Source organism: Balaenoptera acutorostrata, chromosome 3, assembly GCF_949987535.1.
Source record: "Balaenoptera acutorostrata chromosome 3, mBalAcu1.1, whole genome shotgun sequence".
In the NCBI taxonomy this organism is placed as follows: Eukaryota; Metazoa; Chordata; class Mammalia; order Artiodactyla; family Balaenopteridae; genus Balaenoptera; species Balaenoptera acutorostrata.
In genome coordinates this window covers 86,536,909-86,552,987 of record NC_080066.1, presented here as the reverse complement: position 1 = coordinate 86,552,987, position 16,079 = coordinate 86,536,909, and the positions used below count along the sequence as shown (strand labels likewise).

At 35.2% G+C, this 16,079-nt stretch overlaps 1 protein-coding gene across 1 annotated transcript in view; it reads right to left on the bottom strand.

Annotated features, from left to right (window-relative positions):
• Nucleotides 1–385: 385 nt before the first annotated feature.
• Nucleotides 386–16,079, bottom strand: part of TRPM7 (transient receptor potential cation channel subfamily M member 7) — a 111,827-nt gene continuing 96,133 nt past the window's right edge. Inside the window, exons 32-39 of the mRNA XM_007170409.3 lie at nt 15,411–15,461; nt 15,259–15,324; nt 14,354–14,637; nt 14,146–14,228; nt 13,591–13,796; nt 10,919–10,970; nt 10,711–10,817; nt 386–2,103 (exon numbers count right to left, since the gene is read on the bottom strand). Coding sequence (XP_007170471.2) covers nt 1,973–2,103; nt 10,711–10,817; nt 10,919–10,970; nt 13,591–13,796; nt 14,146–14,228; nt 14,354–14,637; nt 15,259–15,324; nt 15,411–15,461 — 980 coding nt within the window. The 3' untranslated portion in view covers nt 386–1,972. The remainder of the gene's footprint in view (nt 2,104–10,710; nt 10,818–10,918; nt 10,971–13,590; nt 13,797–14,145; nt 14,229–14,353; nt 14,638–15,258; nt 15,325–15,410; nt 15,462–16,079) is intronic.

Genomic DNA, 16,079 nt, shown 5'->3' with positions numbered 1-16,079 from the left:
GGGAGAAAACCGCGGTGGGGTGGGGATGGTGGTGTGCTGAATAGGGCGATTGGGATTGACATGTATACACTGATATGTATAAAACTGATGACTAATAAGAACCGGCAGTATAAAAAAACAAACAAACAAACAAGTCTACCTGCCTGTGTTCATATTCTAGTGCTGCTACTTACCGAGTATAAGAAACTGAGAAAAGTTACTTTACCTAATGCCGTCATCTTCTAATCAGCATCATCGGATAATAATAACACCTATTTCATAAGATTGTTGTAAGGATTAAATGGGTTAATGTATGTAAAGTACTTAGAATAGTACCTGACACATATTAAGTACTAAATACATGTTCAAGTACTATTATTATTATGTGAAAATAATCAACAAAAAATTAAATATCAGTAGACAATTTATATCCCTCTTTTCTGACATAACAATAAACAGATCCAGAAATAAATAAATAAAGACAGTAGGAAATCAAGATCACTTTAAACATTGTACAGGACAGGAGATCAAAATGCACAGGTGTACAATTGGTTCATTAAAAAAAACCTGATATTCTGAAAAAAAATTAACACTGAAAATATTAATTTTTCAGAATGATTAAACTCAGTAAAACATCTGTAAACAAGAATAAATTTATTTAATTTCTTTTAAAGATTTAATGATATACAAAATGTATATAGTATAATATCTTTAATACATTTTTTCTTTCTCCCCCCCATCAATGTTAAACACTATTTGAACAGCTTATCTCTTTTTCCCTTGTCTGTATCTATGAGATACACTACTGAATACAAATAAGATTTACACTGCTCCCTCCCAAATAAAAATTAAAATTAGTACCTAGGGAAAAAAAAAAAAGAAAAAAAGTCAAAGCACAGAACTTCAGACAGATGCAAAGCTTTTCTTGTTGCTGAGTATTCAACAACATCTGGGGCAGTTAAATTACATTTTATTGGCATGAAGTTGCATTGCAATCTCCCAACATCACATAATGATAATCCAATTCAATTTCTTAAGTACCACAAACAATATTCATGTTCAGATGTTCCTACACAATTTTAAATATATGCAAAAATTCATGTTTACATTCTGATTTGATATACTGGTCAATAAAATCTTTTGAGAAGTATGTAACTTCCAAGTTGTAACTATAGTAGATATAGATAAGAAAAAAGCACTTTAACTTTTCTCACAAGGTAACTTCTCTTGAACAGTGAGTTAAGTTTCTCCTTTGATATATTTAGGTTATACCAGTCTACCATGGCTTTCTTCTACTTAACAATGTTTAAAAAAAAAAAAGCACTAATACTTTTGCACAATTTGGGCTCTATTTAACGAAAAATCTGGCTCTATCTTTTAAACAGGAGCCTAACCCTGATTCATAAGGTCCCTCTTAGAAAATGGTTTTCGGCTTGGGCTTTCTATATCCCTGTAGATCTAGAATTATAACAAGCCATCTCCTTTCCCATGAGATGGGAAACAACAAGCATCTAGCTGGGCACTAGTGACATCATCACTGAACACACTAAAACACACTGAGGAAGACACCTGACTGCCATTTAACCAAAAGACTGGGTGATTTCTTCATTTCGCTAGCTGAATGGCAGTAAACCAGCTGCCAATAAAATCTGCACGGACACCTAACTTTGGTTAATGGTATTGCACCACATGAAGAGAGGGTATTACCCTCATCAGAACAAAGTCAAATGAAATCCTCTGTTAAAAAGAGCCCTTTAAAAAGTTATAAATACTAATTTTTCTTTACCTTTAAAATTTAACAGCTGCCAGCTGTATTGTATAGGGAGTTCCTGACTAATTTAATCAGGTCAAAAGAATATTGACCTTTTAAATGTGCCAGTTCAGCATATTCAATTAGCACACGCTTTTCTTTATTACCAAACAATTCCCTCCTAAATGAAAAGTGACAGTAACATTTTTGTGAGGTGTAGGCAAAACCAATGACTCAGTAATATTATAACATCAGACGAATAGAATTAGTTGATTCTGATTCTTTGGTGGAATTTCCAGGCTGAAGAGTCAAATCAGAAGGCTCATCCTGAGGAAATATAATTTTGTCAGGTGTATAGTCATTCCTCTTCAGATCTATATTCATGACCCCCAACAAAAAAAAGAAAAAAAGAGTCAGTATTGCTTAGAAACAGAAAATTAAGAACATTTTCTAAATTAATTTCCCTCTAAACATGCCAGATCTATTTTCTACAAGGCTGTTATAAATTCAAAAGTCACAAAATTTATACACATAAAAATGAAATCATTCAACAAATAATTATTACACTCCGACCATGAGTCAGTAACTCATGTAAGTGTAGAAACGCAGCAGTGAACAAGGCAGGTAAGGTCCCTGTTCTCATGGAGCTTATATTCTTGTAGGTGAAGAAAAACAAATAGAAAAATGACAATTTTAAGTAGTAGCAAGTGCTTTGAAGAAAATAGTGTGATGAGGGTCAGGTGGGAGACGGTATAAGGTGATTCTTTTAGATAGGGCTGGGCAGAAAAGCCACAGGAGGTAACATATAAGACCTGAATATTAAGAAATGACCGATCAAAGTCCCAGGAAGAGTACTCTATGCAGAGAAAGTTAACTGCGGACTGCAAAAAGGGAATGGACTTGGTGTGTTCCAAGAATGGCAAGAAGCAGCATGGCTTGCATGTAGTGAATGAGGGAAAGACTAGGAGAAAATGAGGTCAAACAATCATTAACGGTCAGCAGTTGTCAAACTACAGCCAGTGCGCCAAATCTGGCCTGCTACTTGTTTTTTTTTTTTTTTGCTACTTGTTTTTGTATATAGTTTTATTGGAATGCAACCATAGAAATTGTTTACAGATTGTCTCTGGCTGTTTTTGTACTACAATGGGAGAGGTGGATAGCTGTGACACAGGCCATATGGCCCACAAAGCCTAAAATGTATACTTCCTTTGTTTGCCTTTTACAGAAAAGTTTGCTGACCTCTGATTCATGGTTTGCAAGCTAAGTACAGAATACGGTGAAAATCCAGTGGAAGGTATTAAGAAGTCTTAAGGGAGGAATGTAATCAAATTTGTTTAAAATGACCATTGCAATCGTCACATGAAGTCTTGTTAGAGGACAACTGGTAAGAATCCAGGAAACAAAATGGTGGCAATGACGATGAAGAGAAATTGATAAATTCTAGGGAGATTTCAGAATTTGAGCAGACAGAATTTGACAGATTGGTTATGAAAAGTAAGAGAACAAAGGAACTGGCTAGCTTTTAGGTTTTCAGCCTGAGCAACTGGGTAACCATTAATGAGACAGGAAAGCAGAGTTTCGTGGGTAGGGGTGGAAAATGAAAGTCAAGAATTCTGGAGCGAAAGTGTTACTTAAAAGTAATTCAAGGGCTTCCCCGGTGGCACAGTGGTTGAGAATCTGCCTGCCAATGCAGGGGACACGGGTTCGAGCCTTGGTCTGGGAAGATCCCACATGCCGCGGAGCAACTAGGCCCATGAGCCACAACTACTGAGCCTGCACGTCTGGAGCCTGTGCCCGCAACAAGAGAGGCCGTGATAGTGAAAGGCCCGCGCACCGCGATGAAGAGTGGCCCCCGCTTGCCGCAACTAGAGAAAGCCCTCGCACGAAATGAAGACCCAACACAGCCAAAAATAAATTTAAAAAAAAAAAAAAAAAAAAAAAAAAGTAATTCAAGTAGCAATGTAGGAAACTCAATATAGAAACAAGAGCTCAGGAAAGAAGTTAGTCTTCAGTTAAATTTGGTACTATCAGTATGTAGACTGCCTTTATAGCTATGGGATAGGATGAACTCAGGGAGTAATAGACATATATGACAATGGTTGCAGAATTGGAAAACAATACAGTAGTATCAAATGTATACTTTATAAACAAACCACAGTCGTGCATATACCCTTATACTTTTATCTCCATGTAAAACAGAACCAACACTCAGAATATGAACTGTTAATTTTGATTTCAGTAATAGTCTATATTCAATGGTCCAAATACATATTTGCTACAGTATGAACAATTTTTGATAAACTTTAAATTCAAGACTTTCCCAGTAAGGCCTTAGGGAATGCAAATTAATTTGTAGCTGAAGTGTACACAAAGAACAATGGATAGAAACACAATTATAATTCAATTCACAATTATAATGCTGTTAACTAATGGTGTAACCATGGGCAAATCATGTAAACTCTTATTTTATGTTCTGTAAAACGATGGACTTGGACTGGGTTGCTTTTAAGGTCCCTTCCAAGTTGTAAAATCCTTTAAATGACAATTTAAAAAACAGATATGCTATTAAATATTGCATTGTATCAAAACCAAATAAAAATTATATCTGGGCTGCCTGTTAAATTCATCATTGTGTGTTCTACTTCTGGCTTAAATGGACTAAGCATATTCCATCCTCTCTCTTTCTCACTGATTACAAGTAAAAACATGATACATAAAGCAACTATCTCAGACTTCTGAAAAGTAACAGCAGACATATAGGAGGAGGAAATCAGAACTTGAAGAACGATTTATATGGTGGTGAGCTTCCTGTTTTTTTCCCATCTCTTATTTCTGGGCTTAGACTTGAAGATAGCTCAATCACAGAAACATACAGTGAGTGTGGACACAAAAAGCTCCAAGACCTTCTGGCCACAGGATAAGGAAGGAGGACCCTGTGGGATGGAAAATGTTGAGGGGAGTTCCCTCTTTTTAATTATTCTTTTTGCTCTTCTGCCCTTTACCTAAGCCCTGGTCATGAAGAGGCATTCCTACAGTGGTGGTAGTTGGGCAAGAACCTACGACTCCAAGAGAAAACCCTTCTCTCTGACCAGAAGAACTGAGAATAGGTACCTCTATGATCCCAGAAGTATTATTTTCAGCACCAGAAACAGACCTAATTGCAGAATGTGTGTGACAGTGCAGGGATGCCAAAATCCTGGCTTTCTAGGCAGTGTACCCAAAAAAAAAAAAAAAAAAAAGGAAAGAAGAGGCTCCTGGGAGTCACAAAGTATGGAAGAAATCATGGAGAGGAGGAAAAAGGAGAGAGAGACAGCCTAAATTTATGTATGAAATCCCAGACTCATGCTTGAGTGGCACATATGTGGAAAGATGGCATAGCATAGGCTTTGAGAACTAAACTATGGTGCAGACCTTCACTCATGTCCCAGACTTGCCCTTGTTTGACACACATGTGAGAGAGACCTGATTAATAATGCAAAGGCTTTAAAAACTAAACTGACATTAGAGGCACAGCCACACAGAAGATAGACTGGGACTTGTGAACTGAATTTAACTGAGGTGATTGCCTACTAACACCAAAAATCTCAAGGATTCAAAATTCAAAAATTCAAAATTCTCTATAGAGGATTTTTAATAAGACCTCAAATCTCATAACATAATATTCAAAATATCCAGGACACATTCTAAAATTACTAGAGATACAAAAAACAGGAATATTTCAAAGATTCTCAAAGAAAAAGACAACCAAGAGAAGCCAATCCCAAGGTTACCCAGATGGTAGAATAATTAAAGACTTTAAACTAGCTACTAGAACCATACTCCATGACGTAGGACAAACAGACTTGAAATGAAAGGAAAAATAAGTTTTCAGCAGAGAAATAATCAGTATAAAAAGACCAACAGGAAATTATAGTACTGAAAAATATAACTGAAATAAAAATTCAGTGCATGAGCTTAATAGCAGAATGAAGAAATAAAGAATGAGTCAGTGAATGTGTGTGTAGATCAATAGAAATTATCCAATCTGAACAAAAGAAAAAAATTAATTTTTAAGGAAGTAATCAGAGCCACAGGTTCCTGGGTGACAATATCAAAAGGTCTAACATTGTTTTTATGAGAGTCCAGAAAGAGAAGAGATTGATGCAGACAAATATTTGATGAAATAATAGCTAAAAACTCCCCAAATTTGATAAAAGTCATAAATTGGCAAATTCAAGAAGCTTAGTAAAGCTGAAACAGGATAAACTCAGAGAAAGCTACAACTAGACATAACTGCTAACTGCAGTTAACATAACCACAGAATCAAACCGTTCAAAACCAAAAATAAAGAATAAATCTTGAAAGAAGATAGATTATAATGATACATCATGGAAAGAACAATTCAAATGACTGTGGAGTTTTCATCATAAATAACAGAGGCTAGAAGACAGCAGAACATTTTTTAAGTGCTGAAAGAAAGAAATGTCAACCTAAAATTCTAGATCCAGTGAAAATACCCTTCAGGAATGAAAGTGAAATACATTCTTAGGTAAGGGGAACTAAGAGCAACCACTAAAAAACCTAAACATAAAGATAAAATAGAATACTAAAACAGAGCCGGGGGTGTGGGGTGTGGGGTGTGGGATGTGGGGTGGAGAAAACAACAAAAAAACCAAACCAGAGACATCAATCAGAAAACAATAAAACAGCAGATCAAAATCTAACCATATCAATAATTACATTAAATGTAAAGGGTCTAAATCAGCTATTATAAGATGGAAATGGTTAGATTTTAAAAAACAAATTAAACCTAGGAACTAACTATATGCTGTCTACAAGAAAACCACTTTAAATAGAATTAATATATACAGGTAAAAAGAATGGGAAAAGATACCTGATGAAACCACTAATCATAAGCTATGTTAATATCAGACAAAGCAGACTTTAGAACAAGGAGAATTACCATGGCATTAATTTAATAAAAATTAAATCACCAAGAAGTCATAACAACTGTAAATCTGTATGAATCTAAGAGCAAAGCTTCAAAAATACATGCAGGAAAAATTGATAGAACTGAAAGCAAAGCAGATAAATCAACAATTATACTTAGAGACCTTTTTTCTAAGTAATAAACAGAATAAATAGACAGAAAATCAGCAAGGATATTAAAAACCAGAACAACACTATCAAAAAACTTTCCTTCATTGGGACTTCCCTGGTGGCACAGTGGTTAAGAATCCTCCTGACAATGCAAGGGACATGGGTTTGAGCCCTGGTCTGAGAAGATCCCACAGGCCGCAGAGCAACTAAAGCCCGTGTGCCACCACTGCTGAACCTACACTCTAGAGCCTGTGAGCTACAACTACTGAGCCTGCATGCTGCAACTACTGAAGCCCGCGCACCTAGAGCCCCTGCTCCACAACAAGAGAGGCCACCACAATGAGAAGCCCGCGCACCGCAACGAAGAGTAGCCCCTGCTCGCCACAACTTGAGAAAGCCCATGCATAGCAATGAAGACCCAATGAAGCCAAAAATAAATTTAAAAAAAAAACAACAAAAAACTTTCCTTCATTAACATTTATAGAATACTCCATCCAACAAGAGAATATTCTCTTCAAGTGTATGTGCAACATTCACTAGGGACAGTATCTTTTTAAGGTTAAAAAAATTTTTGATATTGAAATCATATAAAGTATGTTCTCTTATCAGAATGGAATTAAGCAAGAAATCAGTAACAGAAAGATACCAGGAAAATTTACAAATATTTGAGAACTAAAAAAGACACCTGTAGAGGCTTCCTGGTGGTGCAGTGGTTAAGAATCCGCCTGCCGATGCAGGGGACATGGGTTCGAGCCCTGGTCCGGGAAGATCCCACATGCCACGGAGCAACTAAGTCCGTGCACCACAACTACTGAGCCTGCTCTCTAGAGTCCGTGAGCCACAACTACTGAGCCCACGCGCCTAGAGCCCATGCTCCGTGACAAGAGAAGCCACCGCGATGAGAAGCCCGCGCACCACAGTGAAGAGTAGCCCCCACTTGGCACAACTAGAGAAAGCCTGCACGCAGCATCGAAGACCCAATGCAGCCAAAAATAAATAAACAAACAAACAAACAAAAAAGACACCTGTAATTAATCCATAGGTCAAAGAAGAAATCTCAAGGGAAATAAGAAATATTTAAAAAATAAAAACAAAACTAAAACATACCAAAAAAAATTTTTTTTAAATACCAAAATTTGTGGGATGCAGCTAACACAATGCTTAGACGATTTACAGCACTAAATTTACAGCACTAAAATGTTTTGTTAGAAAAAAAGTCTCAAATGAATATTTTAAATTTTTACCCTAACAAACTACAGAAAAAACAAACTAAAACCAAAGCAAGCAGAAACATGGAAATAATAGAGAGTAAGTCAATGAAACTGACAACAGAAAGTAGAGTAAAACAATGAAAACAAAAAGTGGTTCTTTGAAAGTATCAATAAAACTGATACACCTCAGCCACACTGACCAAAAAATAAAAAGCACAAATTACCCTAATGAAAGAGAGGATTCACCACAGACATTTAAAAAAATAAGATAGTAGTATCATTGACTCTATGCCCATAAGTTTGACAATTTAAATAAAATGCAGACAAATATTGTATGATCTCACTCATACATGGAACCTAAAAAAACAAACAAACTCACAGAAACAGATGACTTGTGGTTACCAGAGGTAGAGGGGTGAGGGGAGGGAGAACTGGAGGAAGGTGGTCAAAAGGTACAAACTTCCAGTTATAAGATAAATAAGTACTACGGATGTAATGTACAACATGGTGACTACAGCTAACACTGTTGTATGATATATAGGAAAGCTGTTAAGAGAGTAAATACTAAGAGTTATCGTGAAGAAAAACATTTTTTTTCTTTCTTTTTATTCTATCTATACAAGAAGATGGATGTTAGCTTAATGTAGTGTGGTAATCATTTCACAATATATGTAAATCAAACCATCATGCTATCCACTCTAAACTTATAGGTATGTATATCAATTATTTCTCAATGAAACTGGAAAAAAAATAAACAAATAAAATGGACCAATTCCCCGAAAGACACAAACTACTGAAACTCACTCAAGAAACTGACATCTATTTTAAAAAATTAAACTTAATTAAAAAGCATCTGACAAAGAAAACTTCAGACTGAGATGGTTTTGCTAGACAATTCTATCAAACATTTGAAGTGGGGATAATATCAATTCGATACAATCTATTCCCCAAAACAAAAGAGGTGTAAACACTTACAACTTATTTTTAAGGTCATTATTATCCTGACACCAAACAAGACAAAGAGAGTACAAGGGAAAAAACCCCATAGACGAATATTCTTCATGAACATAGATATAAAAATCATCAACAAATTAGAAAATTGAACCCAACAACACATAAAAAAGATAATATACCATGACAGGGACTTCCCTGGTGGTGCAGTGGTGAAGACTCTGCACTCCCTATGCAGGGGACCTGGGTTCAATCCCTGGTCAGGGAACTAGATCCCACATGCATGCTGCAACTAAGAGTTCACATGCCGAAATTAAGGAGCCTGTGAGCTGCAACTAAGAAGCCTGCCTGGCACAACAAAGACCCAGCACAACCAAAATATATATATATATATAAAATATATACCACGACAAAGTGGAGTTTGTCCTTGGAATACAAGACTGGCTCAACATTTAAAAAGTCAATCAATGTAATTCAATGTAATACTAACCAATTGAAGAAAAACCAAATGATCATATAAATAGATGCAGAAAAGACATCTGACAAATTCAGTGAACATTTAGGATAAGCATCTTCAAGAAATGAGGCATGGAAGATGTCTATTCTCACTACTCCTATTCAACATTGTACTTGAATTCCTTGCCATTACAAAAAGTCAAGAAAAAGAAATAAAAGGCATACAGATTGGAAAGGAAGTAAAGAACTGTCTCTATTGTCTACCCAGAAAATTCCAAGGAATTTACAAACAATAAACAAGAACCAAACAAACAAAAACCTCCTAGAACTAAGTGAGTTTAGCAAGAATGCAGAATACAACGTCAATATACGAAAATAAATAATTTCTGTATCTATTAACAATGAACAATTTTTAAAAATTTACAGATAGTAGTATTAACATGCTTACTATGTGCCTGTCACTGTTCTAAGTACTTCACAAATACCACCTCATTTACTCCTCAAACAAACAAAAAACAACAAACCTCTATGACATAGGTATCTCTGAGGCCCTGGAGTCTGGCTCCCAGGTCCAAGCTCTTAACTACTACTATATTATTGGTCATAATGCGAGGGACTTTTAAAAATACAGCTCAAGGGTGAGTGCCAGGCACCTGTAATTTTGAAAAAGTTCCACAGGGGATTCTGACACACACCAAAGGGTGAGAACAACTGGTTTGTGATATAACTTATGATTCAATAATAACTTGTAATTCTTCAAATATAAAGATGAAGTTACTATCATGAGAGACTGTATCTGCAGTTCCTCTTCCTGTTTCACAGAATACTCTTTTCCCAACTCTTTTCCAGGCTAACTTGAAAGTCTATTCATCCTTCAGTTTTAGGCAAACCTGTTAGTTCCCCAGGTAGCATTCCCTGACTTCTAAGTTTGTGTTAAGTGATCTGGTTACCTGTTCTATTTTTTCTGCTTGGCATTTATGATAGTCCTATAATTCTCCGTTAATCTTGTCAGTATCCAAGACCTGGCTAAACTCCACCAAGTGCAGGGACCATGTTTGTCTTGTTCACTATGTATTGTTAATATCTAACACAATTCCTGGCATCCAGCAGACACATAATAAATATGTATTAAGTGAATGGACTTTGTGGTTTTATAAGTAATGAATGAAAGCATAGATCCATTTATAACCAAAAATATGTATTTATGCTTCTGGCCTTATGAAGTTCTGTAGTAATTAACTTTGCTAACAATTTATATATTATACTGATTAAGAAAATGCTTACCTGGAAGTTTAAGCTTTCTACAGCAAGAATTACAGTGATGTTTTGCTCTGAAGTTTTTTATTGCATCTTCTCCTAGGTTTGCTGGGCCAAAAACCATATCACAGGATCTGTGAAATTGGTAGTTAAAAGAAAAAGTCAGTTAATGCAAATAGAAGTGTAGAATTTGAAATTACAAAAATGTCTTAATGAAATTATTAAAACTTATTACCTCTTTTCTTCTGCCTTTATCACAGATGGGTCAGTCAAATTTTCACCCACACCTTTATATGTATATATTAAAAAGACAATTTATATTATGTAACTGATAAATACATAAGTATAATAAAAAGTCACAAGAGATTCTATAGCATCATCAACCATTACACGATGTTAAATTATTCAAAAGAGGATAGTTTTTCTCTCTTGATATTTCATAACTTGACTTATGACTTCAACATTGCACTAGGAACAAACACAGTTCCTACGACATGAACAACAGTTAAATGTCAGAATAGGTAGGTAGGCATGTAAGCTCCTGGTGACACCAGTTTCTGATGCAACAAGGCCAAGCTGGAAGTAAATATCTCCTCATTTACAATCTGCCCTTGTTTCACCTTAGTTAGCAAAGAACAATTAGGTACATGAAGGCGTGATCTACAGGTCATTTTAAAAGTCTTGGAGTTTTTAAAATCACAGGCTAACATATAAATACATTTTCTTGCAAAAGATTCAGATTACATAAAGAGTAAGATTGTGAACATCTTCCTTCACCTCCAGCCCTCTCCAGAGGTGTTAAAAGTGTGGTTAAATCTTTTCAGTCTCATCTATTCATTCATATACAGAACAACTACTGATATTTGAATAATCATAAAATATTTAACCCATTAGAATGAAACCTAATAAAATGGGTAGAATTTCACAATAGGAAAAGCTAGTATTAAAACATGAGTCTAATTTCTACTCAGATTGGCAAAGATTAAGTAAATATTCAGTAATGAAGAGATGGTGAAGAAATGGGCACAGTGATGGGTGCTCACAGTGCTGAGTATGAATTCATATAACCTTCTGGAAAAGTAACCTGGCTGTCGCTATTGAAATTGTACTCATCTCTAAAACTAAAAATAGGGTGACTGTCTCATAACAGAGGATGCAAATCATGCTATGCCTCCATACTACAGCTGTTAAAAGGAATGACTCAGATTTATCAATAATGATCCAGAAGATGGCCATCATGTATTATTAGGTAGAAAAAAAAAAAAAGTGAAATACACACACACACACACATACATACATATATATATAGCATGATCCCAGCTGGAGGAAAATCACAACACAAAATGATTAAAAATAAGCTTAAAAATTTGTAATTTGTCTTCACAAAGGTAGAGGAACAGTAAAGATGGGAACATTTTGTTCTTTATATATTTCTATATTGTTTAACTTGTTTGTAGTAACTGTCTAAAATATTTCTATGAAAAAAACGGCTCCATGAACACATTAATTTTGTAGAGAACATCACTATTACTCTGCTTATTAAAAATAACTGCCATCTTTTAATTAACAGTTTGGCCTCACTTCCTAGGCATATTTGAAGATGGATTGGCCCATCTAATAATATACATCAGAGATTTCACTATATATATCACTTAATCATTTATGTAAAATGATGAATTTACTGAAAAAAGGATAGCTATTTTTACACAGATTTTCTTTCTTGAGTTGGTACTGAAAATCAATACCAACTGTTTGTTTTTCAACAAACTGTTTATATTTGGGAGTATCTATATAATGAAAGAAGTCATCAAGTGATAAATATTCTAAACAACTGTTTTTATGTGATTTGAAATCTGGTCTATGTTGACATTTGAAATTAAAGCTGCTCTTTAGGGGAAAAAAAAATGGAACCTATAATGTCAAAGTATCATCCAGGCAGAGGTGGCAATTTGCTCAATTTCATTTTTCTTTGACCCTGCTGTGAAGCTGCATAAACATTACTCTAACCAAATCACTGCTCTCTCATAGCCATAATTTTTTTTTTTCCCCTTTTACATGTATGAAGGAATCTGTCTACAAAGATGGCTATGCTCAGTTTTTCCCTCCTTGTATACATGTTGCTCTACCTACCAAGTGCTTGAATCTATTCCCTACCTCTTGAATCTGAGCTGTCCTTATAACTTACTTTGACCAGTAAAATGTGGCAGAAGGGATCTGGGCCCATTCTGGTCCCAACCTAAGAGTTTCTGCTTTCTCTCTGGAGGAAGCCAGCTGTCATGTAAGAAGTCTAATTACCTGAAACTACCATGCTACAAAAAGTCCAAGCTACCCAGCCATGTGGAAAAATCACTTGGTGGAGAACTGAGGAATTCAGCTGTCTTGAACAGAGACCTAAAACATTTGGCTCCAGTCAAGCTGTCCAAACTAGTCTCCAGCCATTCAAACCCTCCAAGGGGACAGTAGAGATGAGCCATCCCCAAATTCCTAAACCAAAGAAGTGTAAGCAAGCAAAATGGTTGTTGTAATCCACTATTAGGTAGTTTAGTTCACAGCAATAGATAACATAAACACCAGGAACAATACAGATAGTTGTTATTGTTTTAAAGAAATGGTCTTTATACTTTTAAAGAAATTAAGGCAACAGGTCTATGAGTAGAATAGGGGATTTCACATGTTTTTGCTTATTAAAACATCTGTATTACCTAAATAACAATTAAGATAGCATCCCACTCTTCAGGGCCCTAATAGCTATATACTATGGCTGTTATTGACTTGCTTTTTTAACAGCTTCTGCTGACCTAAGATTTTACCTATCCATAAATTAGATTTCTGTATATTGCTCATATCACATGAATAGATGAGAACCTAATGCATAATTCCCTTTTAGCAATATTTTAATAAATTTACCTTGTAAATCAAGTACCAGTAACTCCCCTCTTGTATATTCGTAAGTCCAATGGCTAAAGGCTAGCATGATCTCTTCCAGTGTATTTGTTGGAATAATCTCATCACCATTATTGTTGTTGTATTTTCTAAATTCTCCAGTCATACATTCTTCCACAGCAAACCACTGTCCTGCTGAATGGCAATACAGCAGGAAAACTTCAAGGAACCTTATGAAAAACAGTTATAGATATTACTAGTAGTTTTCTTTTTCTTTTTTTATGATAAACCGAATGACAATTTTTATTGATTTAATCTTAACCAATACACAATCTATGCCATATATAATTTTAGCTCTGCAACCACCTACACTTATTCACATTTTTTAACTCAAGTTCAGTGCCCTCAGAAAGGTTCCTGCTCATAGTCATTTTATCCTATACTAATAGTTTTCTTAATAAAATTCTAATCCATCTTTAAAATGGGTAAATAATGAAATATTCAGCATCAATAATGAAGATCAAAAGAGAATGCTATCCACATAACACTAAAAGATCTCAAAAATTTTAAAAGATTTACCTTGGAGAATATGGTATGGATTTGGGTTTCATTTGGTTGAAGGCAAATGTGAGCTTTTGTGCTGCTCTCTGTTGCTGAATTTCCTACAGAACAGAAAAAAGAAACCCTCGTTCAACACTGAAATTAAGACTATTTGATTTATCACACTTTAGAAGTGAAAACATGAAGCTCAAATAATGCTTCACTGTATGCATTCACTAGCACTTACTCTAAGACAAAGATGCAGAACTGTATCTTCTTTATAAATACTTGACCATGTATTAACCACCTCAGGAAGAAAAGATTTGATAATATAAAGATGTCCTGATTTGAGGATATCATGTTCTGACCAAGTACACTGTACTTTGACAGCTCTTCGTAAACCTCCTCCCATCTCCTCTTTACTTAAAAACTCTATTTTGGCACAGAGGCCTAGCTGTGACCACGAAGACATGCTGTTATTCAATATGTTGGGAGAACTCTCTTCCAAGCGATACACTGTGACAGGCTCACCTGCAACATGAATAGACATATTTTAAGGTCAAAGTATGACTCTGAAAATCACAAGGTAGAAATTGGCAGGTATCTTTGGTTAAGATTAAGTGAGGAATAGAAAACGAGATGGACCAAGTTGTAGTTTTATAAAAGAAGTTTAAGGGCAAGAAATACTCAGAAACTAAGGATCTAATATCTCTAAATTCACCTGTATTTGGTAATGATAAGCATTTTTGAAATCGTGAACATTTTCGACAAAAACTTTTAGAAAGCAATTAGACTTCTAAACACTTCTAAGCTAAACTTTTTAACAGGAGGTTAGATCTGTTCCACAAACCCTGTGATATCAATTTATCAACGCTTTCATTGCTAAACTACGGATCAAGAGCTTTTCTGAATTAAAATACATCACTGCTTCCAATATGCCAGAAATAGAGAAATCAATACTTCTGATGCTTCCTTCAGTTTAAACATACCTGAATCTTGTAGTAATCAGGCTGATTAAAATTTATATAAAATTAACAATTCTTAATGTGATCCTTCCTCTTTCTGTCACCACCCGTGTTCTATATTACAGTTAAAACCACATGTTAATTAAGGGTTTATTTTCCCTCTTATTTCTTTACTTTTTGGATTTACCTCTTGGAGGCACAGGTGTAAATGGAATGCTCTGGGATAATCTCATCAAGTTATTTCTTTCCACAGCTGCATAAAAATGAGAGAGAAATAATGAAATCCCCAAAAGCTCAAAGAACTACTGAATTTTGTTTTTAATATTTACTATTACTAACCTGAGTAATAGTAATTTGTATCCATAACTGGTTTAAATGGAGAAGCAAGACCTAAAATGGTAAATAAACAAATGAGACCCTTTTAAAAGTACTAATGCAGCATAAATTTTTGTTTAAGCAGTCTCATTTAATCATCCCAAGTTTCCTTCATGTAAGCTCTGTTCACAAAAACAGAAAAAAACAAGTAATAAATTATGTCCATCATGTGCTTTATTACCCTATTTCATTATGCCAGATTAGTGGTACCTGTGTAGTCTGACACCTGGAAGGGAAAAAGCACATGATGGTTCACACTCTCCTGTTATAAACTGCATTCTTCCCTTATTCCCTACTCAAAAAGAAAAGTATCAGACCTTTGGGGTGTGGGGCTGTAGCCCTGTAACCATTTTAATGGGTTGACTATGAGAAGATATAAAATAACAAAAAAGTCCCTCTTCCATCTCTAAGTATATCTGAGGACTTTACTTTTTTTTAATTTTATTTTTTTATTGAAGTATAGTTGATTTACAATGTTGTGTTAGTTTCTGTGAGGACTTCACTTTTTTTTTTTTTTTTTTTGGGCCACGCCGTGCGGCTTGCAGGATCTCTCAGTTCCCCAAACAGGGATTGAACCTGGGGCCACAGCAGTGAAAGCCCAGAGTCCTAACCACTAGGCCACCAGGGAACTCC